Raw genomic sequence first — 15,158 nt, forward strand, 5'->3', positions numbered from 1 at the left:
AGAGTCAGCAAAACAATTAAAATAGATTTTAATAGTCTAAGAAAAACACGTACACAAAATACGATAACATTCAGCATGCTAGAAATGGGCAGATGGCACTGTACTACGCCATATCTTTATGTTTTGCGGCAAACGACAACTTTATAAAATCAGTGTAGCAAATTTTAAAAATCGTCATATCGTTTACTTGGCAAATTTGAAGCACGAACTCGTCTTAGATTTCACATAATATCTAAATCACATCATCTTTGCACATAACAATATACATACTTCCTATTATAGTATAAATTCTACAAATAAATTCACTCAACAATATTTAAAATAAAATGAGCCAAGAACGTTTATCGATAAAACGTACTAACATTAAAATTTTCTGGGCAGCACTAAAACCGCCATGTTTTGTGGCCAGATGACGTCACAGTGGCACGAATTTTTGTTGACGTTTCATTTCCATAGGTTTCCTACTTCAGTGAATGAGAGTTAATAAAATTAATGAAAACAAAAGTTTGCTGTTATTTTTTGTAGCAGTACGAAAAATTGTAAGCAAGCAAAACGATATTCGAACATAATTCGATGACGAGTAAACGGATTCTCTTAAATTAACCAAATCGATGTGTTAAGTTTAGTGTTGTAAACGAATTGTTAACATTGTTTACATATGAACTGATCAGAAACTTTTAAAAATGGGTTTCGTTAGTTATTTTATGGACAACTACATCGCTAGCTTGTATGATATGATCGGTAAGTACTTGAGATATAATTTCTAATGCAATTTTAATATATACTTTGAATAATAATTGGAGAAAGTAACCCTAAAATGTCTCATCAAAAATAAGCATGAAAACTGTTAGACGGTAAAACTTTGAGGCGATGGGGTTCTGGAGGCTAGGGGCTATTTAAAAAAACTCTGCTTCATGGTTAATATATATTACAAACACTTTGTACACTATTAAACCATTGCAATATTTTATTTTTATAAAACCCTAAGATGTTGTACAGTCCGTGTCTAGATGAGAAGTTCCAGTCATGACTGAAGAGAAGACAATCATCTGTTTTAAACATTTAACTAAACATTCCAATATTCGAAAACTGTTACTTCAAGTGTTGCCTGCCATTACTTACACATACAAACACCGACAAAAACAAAGATATTATAAATGTATGGAAATATATATAACAATGATTTTTTATATTTCATACTATAAGTTATTGTCCTATGTGGATAAAGATCTTGAATAAGTTATAAATAAATTATTATCAAGGCCAAATCATAAATGATATATTCTAATAGGATTTATTTGATAAAACAAATACTTTTTAAAGTTAAAAACCACTCATTAAAATACGAATAAATGAAAATCAAATTTAACATGACAAGTAAACATCAATCAAATATTGAATTAAAGTAAATTATTTATTATTATTATTATTAATACTTTATTTGTTTTTTTTTTTTTTTTTTTAAAACCATATAAGTAACATTTTGTTAGTAGTAATTACTTATATCTATGTTAGTGACTTAAAAAATCTAACACATAACTATCATTATATATATTTATGGAAGTATAAATAAAATGCTGTATTAAGCTACAAAGTATTGGCTCATTAAAATTGTTTATAGCGGTTAAACTGTTATCGTGTAGCGGAACCAAATAGTTTAAATACTTTGGAAATAATACTACAATCAGTAACAATGTTATTTAAGAACAAAGGATGCAATCTTGAAGGTTTATTTTAATTATAAATACATATGTTACGGTAAAAGTAGATATTGCGGCAAAAGTACACATTTTCGTGTACATGCGTATATAACTGTGCAAGTGCACGCTGCGATTTTTATCGCACGACTGGCTAGGGTCGCCATGCGGTGTGCGGGGTTCGCAGGATATAATAAAATGCACGTCTTAGTTGCACAACTCTATATTTCTGACTGACTTACTACTAACTTACACACTACACGGTAAATGTGCACATTTGCCTCCTCGTTTGGGTAAAGTGCATTCAACTAACATTTACGATTTCAAACAAGGGAAATGTACATTGAATTTACAATGACCATGTCGTTTTGGTAAATGTGAGCGTGGCATACAAAATACGAAATCGCAAGTGCTGGTACTGTGCACACCACTACAACCTTTTTTATTTCGGACCGGGGGCCGAACCTCTTACGAGGTTCCCGCGCCTAGGGGCCGCGCGGGGTATGTGGGACTGGACCATCTGCAAGGTGTTGGGAGTAGACCGCGGGCCCAAGGACTTACACCCGACGTCCGATCTCTGTCCGGGGTCAAAACTCGGTCAGAGTAGGGGGGTTCCCGTAGTCAACACTACAACCAGACACGCGGCGCCACGCCGAAGACGCCCGACCGACGGGTTCCGGGATACCCCGCTGGGCCAGAACCAGCCTGCCGAGTCGGAACGCGATACACTGCCGACCAGGTTGCTCTTCCACAGTATGTTCGGCGACGACAGCGGACGACGATGCGGACCGCATCGCAGTCCGCAGCCGCCGACGCGTCGTCCCGTCCTCCTGGTGCCAGCGCGCTAAAGTGACGGAAGCATGCAGCGCAGCCTCAACCCCCTTAGGTCGCCCCGTGACCATCACCGGGAGGAGACTACCTCCTCATAGGGGCCGGAGCTGGACAAACGCCCTCCTCCGACCCCCAGCTCGGCGGCGGCGGCACGGCGCTGAGAGGGAAGAAGAGCTCTCCCTCTCCCGTTCCGCCGCCTCCTTTTGCGAGATGGTGGACTCGCAGAGGTCGAGCATCGCCTCCCAGGACTCATCGCTGCCGAGCATCGTAGCCACGACGGTCGGAAGCGACAAGTCCGGTCCTATCTTTGCAACGAGGACGCGGCGCTGCTCCGCAAAAGCGGGGCAGTACGCGAGCGTGTGCTCCGCCATGTCCTCGTTGCAGCCACTGCAGGCGTGACTCCCTCCGGGCGACGAGGTGCGGGTAGCTGCCGAAACAGCCGTGTCCAGTGAGCACTTGCGTCACCCGGAAGGTGAGACGTCCTCGGTCGCGATTCACCCATTCCGACAAAAATAATTAATATTATTTTTAAGGTTCACACGTTTATAATATTGCAATGAAATAATTAGGAAAATTTATATACAATATCCATAAAACCACATCCCTTTGCAGATCCCAGAGATAAAACAAAAAAGATCTTAAAAAATTTACATTTTTGTGTTATTAATGCAATGCATCAATGTTTTTTAACTTAAATTGGCATATCGATACGAGACGATCATTATACAGACCACCTGCCCCGTAATTCCGATGTCGAACCGGAATAATTGCGAGGGGTAGAAACCGGCTTTATCCTTTATATTTATATAACTGTAAAACATCTTGTAGCGATGTACACCTTTTTAAAGTTGCATAAATCAACTGTGAAGCCGTGAATGTTTTAGAATTTAGCTAACCCTATTTGTAGAAAAAGGATAAGGTTGATGTTCCACCGAACGGGTATTATTGCATGTTCAATAATAACATTATAAGAATAATAAATTATGTCCCGTCCGGGCGTAGTTAGAATGCCCAATCCAGAAATACATGAAGTCAGCGTCGGAACGGTATTTCGATAAGGCTATGCGTCATGATAATCGCCTTATCGTTGCCGCCGCTGACTACTCCCCAAATCTTGATCACACAGAAGTCAGTCACCTTCGACGCCCTAGACACGTCCTTACGGATCCCTCAGATCCACTAACCTTTGCCTTAGACGCCTTCAGCTCTAACACTGGGAGCAGGCTTAGGGACCTCGGTAACCGTACTCGTCGAACTCGAGAAAGAGTTCGACGTACAACCTAACCCATGCATCAGCTCGCTGAGTTTCTCGCCGGATCTTCTCAACGGGTCGCGATTCCGATCCGGTAGTAGATTCATTCGCGAAGCAGCTAAGCTTGAGTTGTTAGGTCTCCTTCGGTTTCGGTTTGAAGGATGGGGTAGTCGTTGTACTGTAAAAAAACTGGAAGTTAGACCTCATGTCACAAGGCGGTTGGCGGCATCTACCTGGCTCATGTCTATGGGTGTCAGCGACCATTTTACGGTAGGCCGTGAGCTCGTCCAACCATCTAGGCGAATAAATAAAAAAGCTATAATCGCATTTGCTTTCATCTTTCGCGCGGTGTGGATTCGCTGCGATATCGGTTATCAACATTACAAATACAATTATTGAAGTCTTATCACTTTTTTTTTGTTTTGATGAGTTCGCAATATTTCGGCGTTTTTGCGAGTACCACGGGTTCCTTGTCCAAAATTAAGAGCAGCCGTTTACTGAATACAATCCTTTTCTTTCGCCATTTCTTTACTACGGAACCTCTGACAGTGCCAGTTCGCCATATCCCTTTAGACTCAAATAATATAAGTGATTGTTAATAATATAAGTTTTTACGCGCTGGGATTTGGGATAAATAAAATTCTGCCGAATTACAAGTTAACATTGTATTCAACACTTAGAACACTTAAAGCACTCAACAAACACTTTAAAATTCTCAATTCGCTTCTTCCGCTTCACTTCAGGTGGTCCGTTTGCTGTTTCGCTTCGAGTAGTTCCCATTACTAACTGAACTGCGTGCCATCCCTGCAACGCTTTTATAGTTGATACCACATCCCTAGAATTATCGAGAATATTCAAGACATCAGTATTGTGTTTCCGCTATCTGACAATAGATGGCGTCGAGTACAACAAGGATCTAGTAGCACCTAGAACGCTCGAGATACTTCTCGAGCTACTAGATCCTTCGATATTCGTTCGACTATTCGGCGATAGTGGCGTTACTCTTACCGGCGTAACAATATGTAAATAAAACCGAACTAAATCTTTATCATATATAATAATATAATATTAATCTATATCTGTATCATACATTGGCTTCCTGGTAATAGATTTTGGTAAGTAGCGGCTTGGCTCTGCCCCTGGCACTGCTGAGGTCCATGGGCGACGGTAACCTCTCACCATCGGGTGGGCCGCATGCTCGTCTGCCTATAAAAGCAATAAAAATAAGATTTAAGAGCAAATCAATAAAGTTGTATAGCTATCGAGTGTTTTTAATACGTGTGCAAATTTTATTTACTTAACATTTTCTATTAACCTCTTAATGAAAATTAATATTACGATGAAAGATTCCGCGGTATAGATATATAGTTTAAAACAAGTCAAGTTCATAATAAGCGTATTAAAAATGACTACTTTGTTCCCGACCATCAACTATAACGAATGTTTGCTTGATGAAAACTATTTTTATAGTTTAATATCGCTTCCATTATTGCTATTATATCGAGGGCTGAAAGGTAATTTAAGCGACATTTATCTTTGTAATTAAAGGTCCGTTTTATTTGACATTAACATCAACAGTTCGATGTTTTTAATTGAACTTAGAGGCCCCGCAGTAGTCGAAATTCGACTATAATTAATTGAAATTGTAAGTTTGTGTATGTATTTTATGTAATTATTGTATTTTATACTTCTATAATCACAAATTTCGCCAAGGCTACACTATAAAAAAATATTAAAAAAGACAAACAATATTTAATCTATTCTCAATTTGACCACAGACGTCAAGAACAAAAGTTTGACAATAAATAGTATGCATGCGTGTGTGCGTCAAATACATGGTATGTAGTGTGTGTAATGTTTTCTTTATTGATTTAATGTATCTTTTATGCATTATTTTAAAAAAATATTCGCATTGTGCACTGCTTCTCTATGTTCTCTATAAGTGTGGAAAATTTCATACTCCTCCGTCCGCGCAATTTTCGTAAAAAGGGATACAAAGTTTTTGCTTCACGCATTAATATATTTTTAATTGAACTTCAATTAAGTTTATCCCATTCAAATAGCCGAAGAAGTTTTTTTTGTTATGATATACTTTTTCCAAATTTTAAACTTTAAATGGCTCTCCTGTAAAGTTACAAAAATATCGCTTAAACCAAATAGCCTTTTACTTCTCTTTTTTTTCCCCTACCTACGCTGATAGCCTTGAGAGGTTATTTCAGCTTCATCCTAACATGTAGGTGAGCTCACGGGACTCAAACCGGAGTGTTGCTAACACTGGCCCTAGCAAGAGCAGTGCTTCGCAGAATCTACCACCGGATCGGAAACGCGACCCACTGAGAAGATCCGGCGAGAAACTCAGTGGGAAATTTCACCCCTCGATAGGTTATTGGTGTATCGAATACTGTACAGTTCTCGTGGTCGAACAATTAATACGTGCCTTCTAACGTTATGGATTAAGGCCACTTTTTCTATGTACAATGTCACCTTTTAAATCGTTATCTATACTAATATATTAATCTACAGTGGTTTTTACGGATGTTCCGTTATAACTACTGAACCATGCATCCGATTGACTTGAAACTTGGTATCCATGTAGATAATACATGTACTTAGTGGATAGGCTAATATCTATATGAGTGTTGAAAGTACATGTACTTAATGGATAGGCTAATATTTATATGAGTGTTGGACTCCCTAATAATAATGACAATAAATAATAATGTTAATTTTAAATGCCCAGCGAAGCGAGCGAGTACGGCTAGTTATACATAAATAGCTTGTTGTATACAATGAAATGTGAATGAATTAGTACATGACTTTTATTTTAGCCTTTATAACATAATGGGTAAAGTAAAAAAAAAAATATCAGTCTACATAATAATATCGTGCGAATCGAAACAAAAAAGTCATGAATTACAAACTCGATCCTCGAAGTTCATTAACATTTTATTGCTGGTAATAATATGTTGCGGGCAGGTGTTGTCTGTAATACACACTAGGCGATGTTACGATTTTTTTTCATGGCAACTTACCCATCGATCTGTCTTTGTATGAGGTTCTCGACCTTTTAGGGACCACTGTAGGAATGGAAGTAAAAAAATAAAACGCCTCGTTGTCAATATTTTAAATATACATTTTTTACGTATCTGTGCCTAATGCCTTATGAAAATCACACAAACACATCCCCGAACACGCACACACATGAAGAAACGCTCTTACTAACTGTCTAATCTAACCCATAGTATAGCTAACCAATAGATACAGCCATTCAGTTTCTCGTCGGATCTTCTCAGTGGGTCGCGGTTTCGATCCGGTGGTAGACTCAGCGCAGCACTGGGCCAGTGTTAGCAAATTCTCTCAGGTCGAGTACCCTTCGTGAGAGAGAGAGAGAGAGAGAGAGAGAGAGAGTGGTTGTGTGGAGAAGGCACAAACCTTTTTTACGTGTCTGTTACTTCCAGCCATTTCTACTCCTTTTATATATTCCTACAGCCATTCCAAGTTAATCTTTTTCCTTTTTCGCTTCTTACAAAACATTCTCTTACACTCTTTATTGATTATTTGTTGTATAACGTCTATATTGCCATAGATTAAGGCTATGTAGAGGAACACCTTACACTATGGGGGTAACATAATAATACAACAATTCAATAAACAAGAAAAGCGTTCACAAGAAAATTAATAAAATTAGAATATTATCCACGTAGTCGAAATAAATTATAAATGCATTATTATGGATGACAAAAAAACCACAGGACAGATCTTGATATAATATTTAAAACGTACATGAGAAGCATCAACTTACAAAACACATAAAAGATAAAAGAACTATCAAAATCAGTTGACCTAGTTAAAAATTCTTAAGTGACACATAAAAAACATTCGAAATGAGAATCTTTACCTTTTTTTAAGTCGGCTGAAAACACTACGCTTAAGGTTGAACATACGAAATTAGACTGACGGATGTATGGAGAGGGTTTTTTTTTTGTTTCGCAACAACGCTTCGCTTCACGTGTGATATGATTCACGGCAGCCATCCAGCCCTAGGTCTCGCTTGGATGTGTTTTAAAATGTCAAGCGTTTACTGGTCATTATAGAGAGTTTTTAAAGGTTTTTGTTTTGTTAAGAAACTTCGTTAAAAGATAAAAAGTTTAAACAGTAGACGACGGCATTTGCGTTATGGCCTTTAGACATGAACATCGGATGGAGCATCGCCAATTTTGTTTTTTTTTATTGCCTTCCTATCCGCCATTTGCCTCGAGGAGCTATTCTTCATTGTGGTCGAGCTCTCTGAGCCCAGCTTGAGAGACTTTGCCAACATCTGCCCTAGCAAGAGCAGTGCGTCGTGGATTCTACGGAATCGGAATCGCGACCCACTGAGAAGAACCGGCGTGAAAATCCACTGCGTCTCCCGTTGTGTCTATGGGATCGCCAAGCGTTCAGGGTACACGTTGACGCTGTCTTCATTCCAGTCGAATAACGTAGCAACAGCCATCTCCGAAAACGCATTGTGAATGCAAGAAGTTCTGGTTAGTAGGACCAAAGTCTCTAGTGCCGCATGGTTTGATGCTGACAAGCTCACGGCCCTGAAGCGGTTACCGAAGCCCGCAGACATCAACCTAAATGCCGCCACCCACCTTGAGACATGAGTTCTAAATCCCAGTTTTACGGTACAACGGCTGCCGCACTCTTCATAACCAAGACGCATTACTGCTTCGCGGCGGAAATGGTGGCGATATTTACCCCTGCTGACTCACAAGACCCCCTTACCACCTGTAACGGGACTGTCTCAAGATATTCCTCTGATCAATGCCCACGCTCGGGAATGCTTCGAACCGTACGCTATTGTGTTTCTTTCCTTGACTAATTCTTGTCTTAAATAAAAAGTTATTGGCTTAACAGGATCCGAATAAAAATTTTAGGTGCCGTTTCGTTTTGGTCATTTCAAGCTGTTATTCGAATTTATATCTCATTAGGGGTTCCCTAAATATGTTTTTTTTTTTTATTGCCCTTGTAGGCAGACGATCATACGGCCCACCTGATGGTGAGTGGTTACCGTCGCCCATGGACTTCAGCAATGCCAGGGGCAGAGCCAAGCCGCTGCCTACCGATATGTGATCATAAATAAAAGTATTATTACATTAAAATATTTAATTGAAAATACGAAACCGTTAAACGTATTACGAATGTGTGTGTGATATTGTAGATTGAAGTTTTATCTTTGTTGAACTTTAAACCGGAACTTAAAGAGAGACGCGGAGAGACAGAGCACACGAATACGAGATACATAGATGTGATATGTAATTGTTTTTAATACAGTATACAGATTAACTTAAAAATATATATATAAATCTAATATATAAAATTCTCGTGTCACGGTGTGCGTGATTGAATTCCTCCGAAACGGCTCGACTGATTTTCGTGAATCTTAGCGTGCATATCGGCCAGTGTGGAGAATCGGACAACATCTATTTTCCATCCTCCTAAAAGTTGAAGGGTGGTTATAATGAGGTATTATGTGGTTGAATGAAGTTTTTTTTTCTAACCTAGAATTTCCCTAGAAATCTTATTTAAGGCAACACAGCGTTTGCCGGGTCAGCTAGTATATATATAGAAATGAGGTTTCTATGGTATGTTTTAGGGGACAAATGGCTATTTACAATTTGAATTGAAGATTTAAAAAATTAAATTATTAATTAAAATATTTTATTAAAAGAACATGCTGTATATTAAACGCATCCAAACAGCGCTTGTTTTATTTAATTACGAATAGTTAGAAAAATCGATTTCCGATTTTATTTTCTTGACATATTTTTCCTACCTATTCGCTGGTAACCTAAGACGGGGTAGGTGAGCTCACGGGCTCAACCTGAGAGAATTTGCTAACATTACCCCTGGCAAGAGCAGTACTACGCAGAATCTACCACCGGATCAGAATCGCGACCCACCGAGAAGATCCGGCGAGAAACTCAGTGGGCTGTGTCTATGGGATGGCATACATAAATACGTGACACCTCAATGTCTATGGTGGCTAAGTATCACCACACTATGGCTATCACTCATGCGTCCTTTTTGAAGGGTGGGGTAGTCGTTATACAGTTCAATTTTATCTTCGGTCTCGGATCTCAACGTAGGCGGCATCAATCAAAATATCAAATCATATGCTTTTATCACTGAACCGGTATAAAACTACTGGCACGAAACGAATTAAGTAACTCCGATGTTCGCAAAAAAACAATTTCACGGTTTTTTAAGGGATTTTATGACCTGGTAACTAAGACCTTTAAGTTACGTCTTATTTTAATTTATATTCTTAATTTTATGAAAAATGATAAAATGGAGTGAAACGAAATGAAGATGAATAATTTGCGAAATTAATCAACCGGGATGAAATTAAATGAGATGAGATGATATGGGATGAAATATAATCTCAGTAAAATGAAGGCCATTTACTGAGATTTTTTCAGAGGACTTTTTGGAGGATCCCGAGAAGCTACGTCCAGCGGCTTTGTTTCATTTTCCCACATTTGTGCACTTACACAGATATTAAACAGTTAATAAAATCATCGTTACTACACATTTAAATTTGAACAAACACTAAATAGACAAAATAAAACAAATACAGCTTCACTCCTCGCGTTCCCGCCAAAAAGTCTATTTCACGGTTGATCATAACATCGTACCATACATAGATTATGTATGCTCTAAAATAAGGGTAAAAATTTGTTATCCAAAAAGCTTACATTATGAACCTGTCTACATGTATGGTTTAATGTATGTATTTTCTTATTTTAATCTAACATGCTACATTTTTAGTCTCGGAATGATTATTAATGTGATTTTTTTTCTGACGAACTACTTAACGACGACCAATTAACTTAAAGAAAATGCATACGCTTAATAAATTGAGTGAAAAATTCCAAATTGAATGGAAAATTTTAAAAAAATTATAAAAATGTATTGAATTGATTATAATTTATTATAATTATACAATTATGTAAATATATTTATATAATTATATAAATATATTAATTTTAATTATAATTATAGAAAATAATAAAATAATAAAAATGTATTTTAACGGACTTTAATAAAATATAAAAAGATGTTCCTGATTCTACTCTTTTAAAAAGTGAGCAGAAGTGCTTTGGCATGTCCTACGTATACTACTGTAACATATTTTCTTTTCTCCTAAAATTATATAGTATGAATAACCTAAAGGGGATTCCCTCGGCTGTCCCATTTCAAAACCTAATAAGGACTTAAAACTAAATTTTACAGGAGAGCGCATAAACGGAAAAAAAGTCAGCCTATGAAAAGTATTAAGGTAAAGTAAAAAAAATGCTACTGATTGTATAAAATACCAAATAATGGACACATAACACTACCAATAATGTATTATATGTGTATTTTTTGTACTAGGTAGAGAGAGACTTAATAGGTTAGCAAGTTTTTGCAATAAAACGATTTTTGAGATAAGTGTCCCTTACTGGGTTTTGAAATAGGATAGCCGCCCTATACCTAATAATCGAGTATTGTCCGTACGCCAATGGAATGCGTTCGATGGAACACCAAATATACCGTAAAATTACATTCATCTCAGTGCTCTGAGGAATTGTTCGAGATGATACCGTCATCTCGTTTTTACCATCGCACCGCCCGCCACCGGTGTAGAGTTCATCCAGACTACCTGGAGCTATTGCGGTCATCCACAGTGCGTTTCCAGAGGTCTTTTTTGCCACGCACCATCCGGCTATGGAATGAGCTCCCCTCCACGGTGTTTCACGAGCGCTATGACATGTCCTACTTCAAACGAGGCTTGTGGAGAGTATTAAGCGGTAGGCAGCGGCTTGGCTCTGCCCCTGGCATTGCTGAAGTCCATGGGCGACGGTAACCACTCACCATCAGGTGGGCCGTAAGATCGAATGCCTCCAAGGGCAATAAAAAAAAAATTAGACATTTCATTCATTTCTCAATGATGTAACTATACTGAGACCTTAGAACTTATATCTCGAGATGGGTGGCGCACTTACGTTGTAGGTGTCTATGGGCTCCAGTGACCACTTAACACCGGGTGGGCTGTGAGATCGTCCCTACATCTAAGCAATAAAAAAAAAAAAATTATAATTTGTAGTGAAATTGTCGTTCTAATACCCGTACAGGGCTCGCTCGATCATCACCCGCCAAGTGAGCATTCTTTCAGCGGACGGACAATAGCTAGCCATTTTTATTTTTAACTATCGTCTACAATTAATTCTTCGGAGAAATGCAAAATGTTTTATTAATTACTAGCTGACCCGGCAGACTTCGTAGTGCCTCAATCGAGAAATAAAAGACCTGAGATTTTGTATAAAATAAACTTAAAACAAACAAAAGGTATCCGTCCGACAGGGGAGACATCAAAGGAAAAACAAAATTGTTTTTTTTATTTAATTCCGAGTATTTTCATATTTATTTACCTTTTAAACTTTCTCTGGACTTCCACGAATAATTCAAGACCAAAATTAGCCAGATCGGTCCAGCCGTTCTCGAGTTTTAGCGAGACTAACGAACAGCAATTCATTTATATATATAGATCAATTCAGAGGAAATGTCTTATTTCGTAGCCATCTTTCCGCAACGTCATAACATAGGTTATGTAATAAGTTTAATTAAATATATATTATTATTATTATACAATGACGCACGGTTGCTTTCTAACTAATATAAACAACATTATCGTCAAATAAAACAACACGTTATGAAATTATGATATAATAACAATAATGTACGTCATCACAGACTACACCGAATTAGATGACGCACGTCTCATTTAAATCAAATCGATAATCGTCTCGATTCTTCCATTTAACCACCTTTTTTAGGTTATCTGTACTACCCATTGTATTCAATGTCAATGGACAAGTTTTTTTTTTTAAACGGCTTACACTGGCAAAAGAGGCCGATTACGATTTTGCGATGACGATGATATTTGCCGGTTTGTTGGTGATTCGTTGTTGTGCCAATCAGGGCCCTGAAACTGCGATACTTTAAGATAAATATTTTTCTGTATGGAAACTAGCGACATCTTGTAGCGGATGCTCCTAAACTTATATGTCGTCAAAGTTAAGGCATTTAATTATAGTATAACTAAACACAGAAAATAATATAATATTACCTAAATCATGCAAGTATTTTTTTTTACTACCAACTAGATACAAATTTGAGTTAACTTTTACGTTAGCGAGAACGTTAAAAAACTCGCACTAAGCACATAGGTGGAGGGGTTGCAGTTTTATTAACCATTAATTAATTAACATCGTTATAGGGACAGAATTTAAATCAATAGGAAAGTTGATCTATTTAAAAAGCAACAATTATCAAAAAAAATCAAAAACAGCAGGAATGTTGTAAATTCGTTTAGATATTACTAAATTAGATAACCCATTAAATCACGGCGGTGATAATTGAATTGAACAATATAAAGACGGTGTACGTACTGATTTATGACGTCATTGTTTGAGATCGCGTCCGCAGCATCATGCTGTGATATCGATAGACATGAGCTACGGAACTCAATTGACCCCACAGACACAGCCCACTGAGTTTCTCGCCGGATCTTCTCAGTGGGTCGCGTTTCCGATGCGGTGGTAGATTCTGCGAAGCACTGTTCTTGCTAGGGCCAGTGTTAGCAACACTCCGGTTTAACTCCTGTGAGCTCACCTACACGTTAGGGTGAAGCTGAAATAGCCTCTCCAGGCTATCAGCATAGGTAGGAAAAAGTACCCGAGGCAGGTTAAGTGTTTGGGTTTTTACGAATTAGATTCATACATTTCCAACCGGCTGCTCATTGTCATCTCTCTAGAACACATTTTACGCTACGTAAGCGATAGTCTAGTTTTGAATACCATAAACAAAACCCGTACCACAATACTACCTTTGGTTCACTGGTATTAGAGCTAAACTAGTATTAATGTTATCAAGTATACATCTACATATTTATTCGTTGATCTCGACAAAGAGTTCGACGGGTAACCTAACCGATACGTCAGCCCGCTGAGTTTCTCGCCGGATCTTCTCAGCGGGTCGCGATTCCGATCCGGTAGTAGATTCATTCGCGAAGCAGCTGCTCATGAGTTGTTAGGTCTCCTTCGGAGGCGCTCGGGTAGCTGTTAGCAAATCCCAACCCTCCTGGCTGAGCCTTTGCTCGTCCAACTGTCTTGGTGAAACTGGAAAGGCCTTTAACATAAAAAAACATTACTGACTATCTATATCGATTTGATAAATTATTTCAGTGTTCAATAGCCCATTTATCGAGGAAGGCTATATGCTATATAACATCACGCTAAGACCAATAAAGAATGTTTCAAAATCGGATCGGAGATTTTAAAAAAAGTCCGCGACAGCATATGTCTATATGTTAAGGTTAGCTCACTATACCGTTTTTTATGCTAACCAAATTTGTTCTAAAATAAAGCATTATTTGGGAACTATTCCACGCGGACGAAGTCGCGGGCAAAAGCTAGTTATGAAATAAATATTGACACGTGCCCCGTCTCGACGCGTTTATAGACGACCTTACCTTCGAAGTAGTCGGTCCCCCAACTCCAACATGTTATCCGTATAACATCGCGCTCCGTCCGAGCACTATAGACCTGGCACTGCTGAGGAACGTAACTCTGCGCTTACGCTCCATCGAAGCAATGTCAGAGCTCGACTCAGACCACCGACCTGTCGTTATGCAGCTCGGTCGCCCCCACAACCCAGTCACAGCTACGAGGACCATGGTGGACTGGAAGAAGCTGGGCAAATGCTTAACCGATGCCGCTCCACCAATCCTCCCCTGCGGCCCGGATTCAACTCCATCCCCCGAGGACACAGTCGAATCCATAAACATCATCACGGATCACATCTCTTCCGCGATCATAAGATCCTCAAAAGAAGTCGATGTGGAGGATAGCTTTCACCGCATCAGACTGTCCCCCGAACTTAGGAACCTCCTAAGAGTTAGAAACGCGGCAATCCGGGCCTACGATCAACTTTCCACGCACTCAAACCGGATTCGGATGCGTCGTCTACAGCGGGATGTAAAATCTCGCCTAAGCGACGCCCGAAATAAGAATTGGGATAGTTACTTAGAAGGACTCGCGCCCTCTCATCAAGCATACTGGCGACTAGCAAGGACTCTCAAGTCCGAAACTACCGCTACTATGCCTCCTCTCGTACGCCCTTCAGGCCAACCACCGGCTTTCGATGACGATGACAAGGCAGAGTTGCTGGCCGATGCACTGCAAGAGCAGTGCACCACCAGCACTCAATACGCGGACCCCGAACACACCGAGGCAGTCGACAGGGAGGTCGAGCGCAGAGCTTCCCTGCCACCCTCGGACGCGTTACCCCCC

The 15,158-nt window shown here is 39.0% G+C and overlaps 1 protein-coding gene across 1 annotated transcript in view; it reads left to right on the plus strand.

The window, feature by feature from the left end:
- Positions 1–424: 424 nt before the first annotated feature.
- LOC101738575 (monoacylglycerol/Diacylglycerol O-acyltransferase) overlaps positions 425–15,158 on the plus strand; it is a 53,131-nt gene continuing 38,397 nt past the window's right edge. Inside the window, exon 1 of the mRNA XM_038017990.2 lies at positions 425–741. Within this exon, the coding sequence (XP_037873918.1) occupies positions 684–741 (58 nt within the window). The 5' untranslated portion in view covers positions 425–683. The remainder of the gene's footprint in view (positions 742–15,158) is intronic.

The sequence above is a fragment of the Bombyx mori genome, chromosome 20 (genome assembly GCF_030269925.1).
Source record: "Bombyx mori chromosome 20, ASM3026992v2".
Classification (NCBI taxonomy): domain Eukaryota; kingdom Metazoa; phylum Arthropoda; class Insecta; order Lepidoptera; family Bombycidae; genus Bombyx; species Bombyx mori.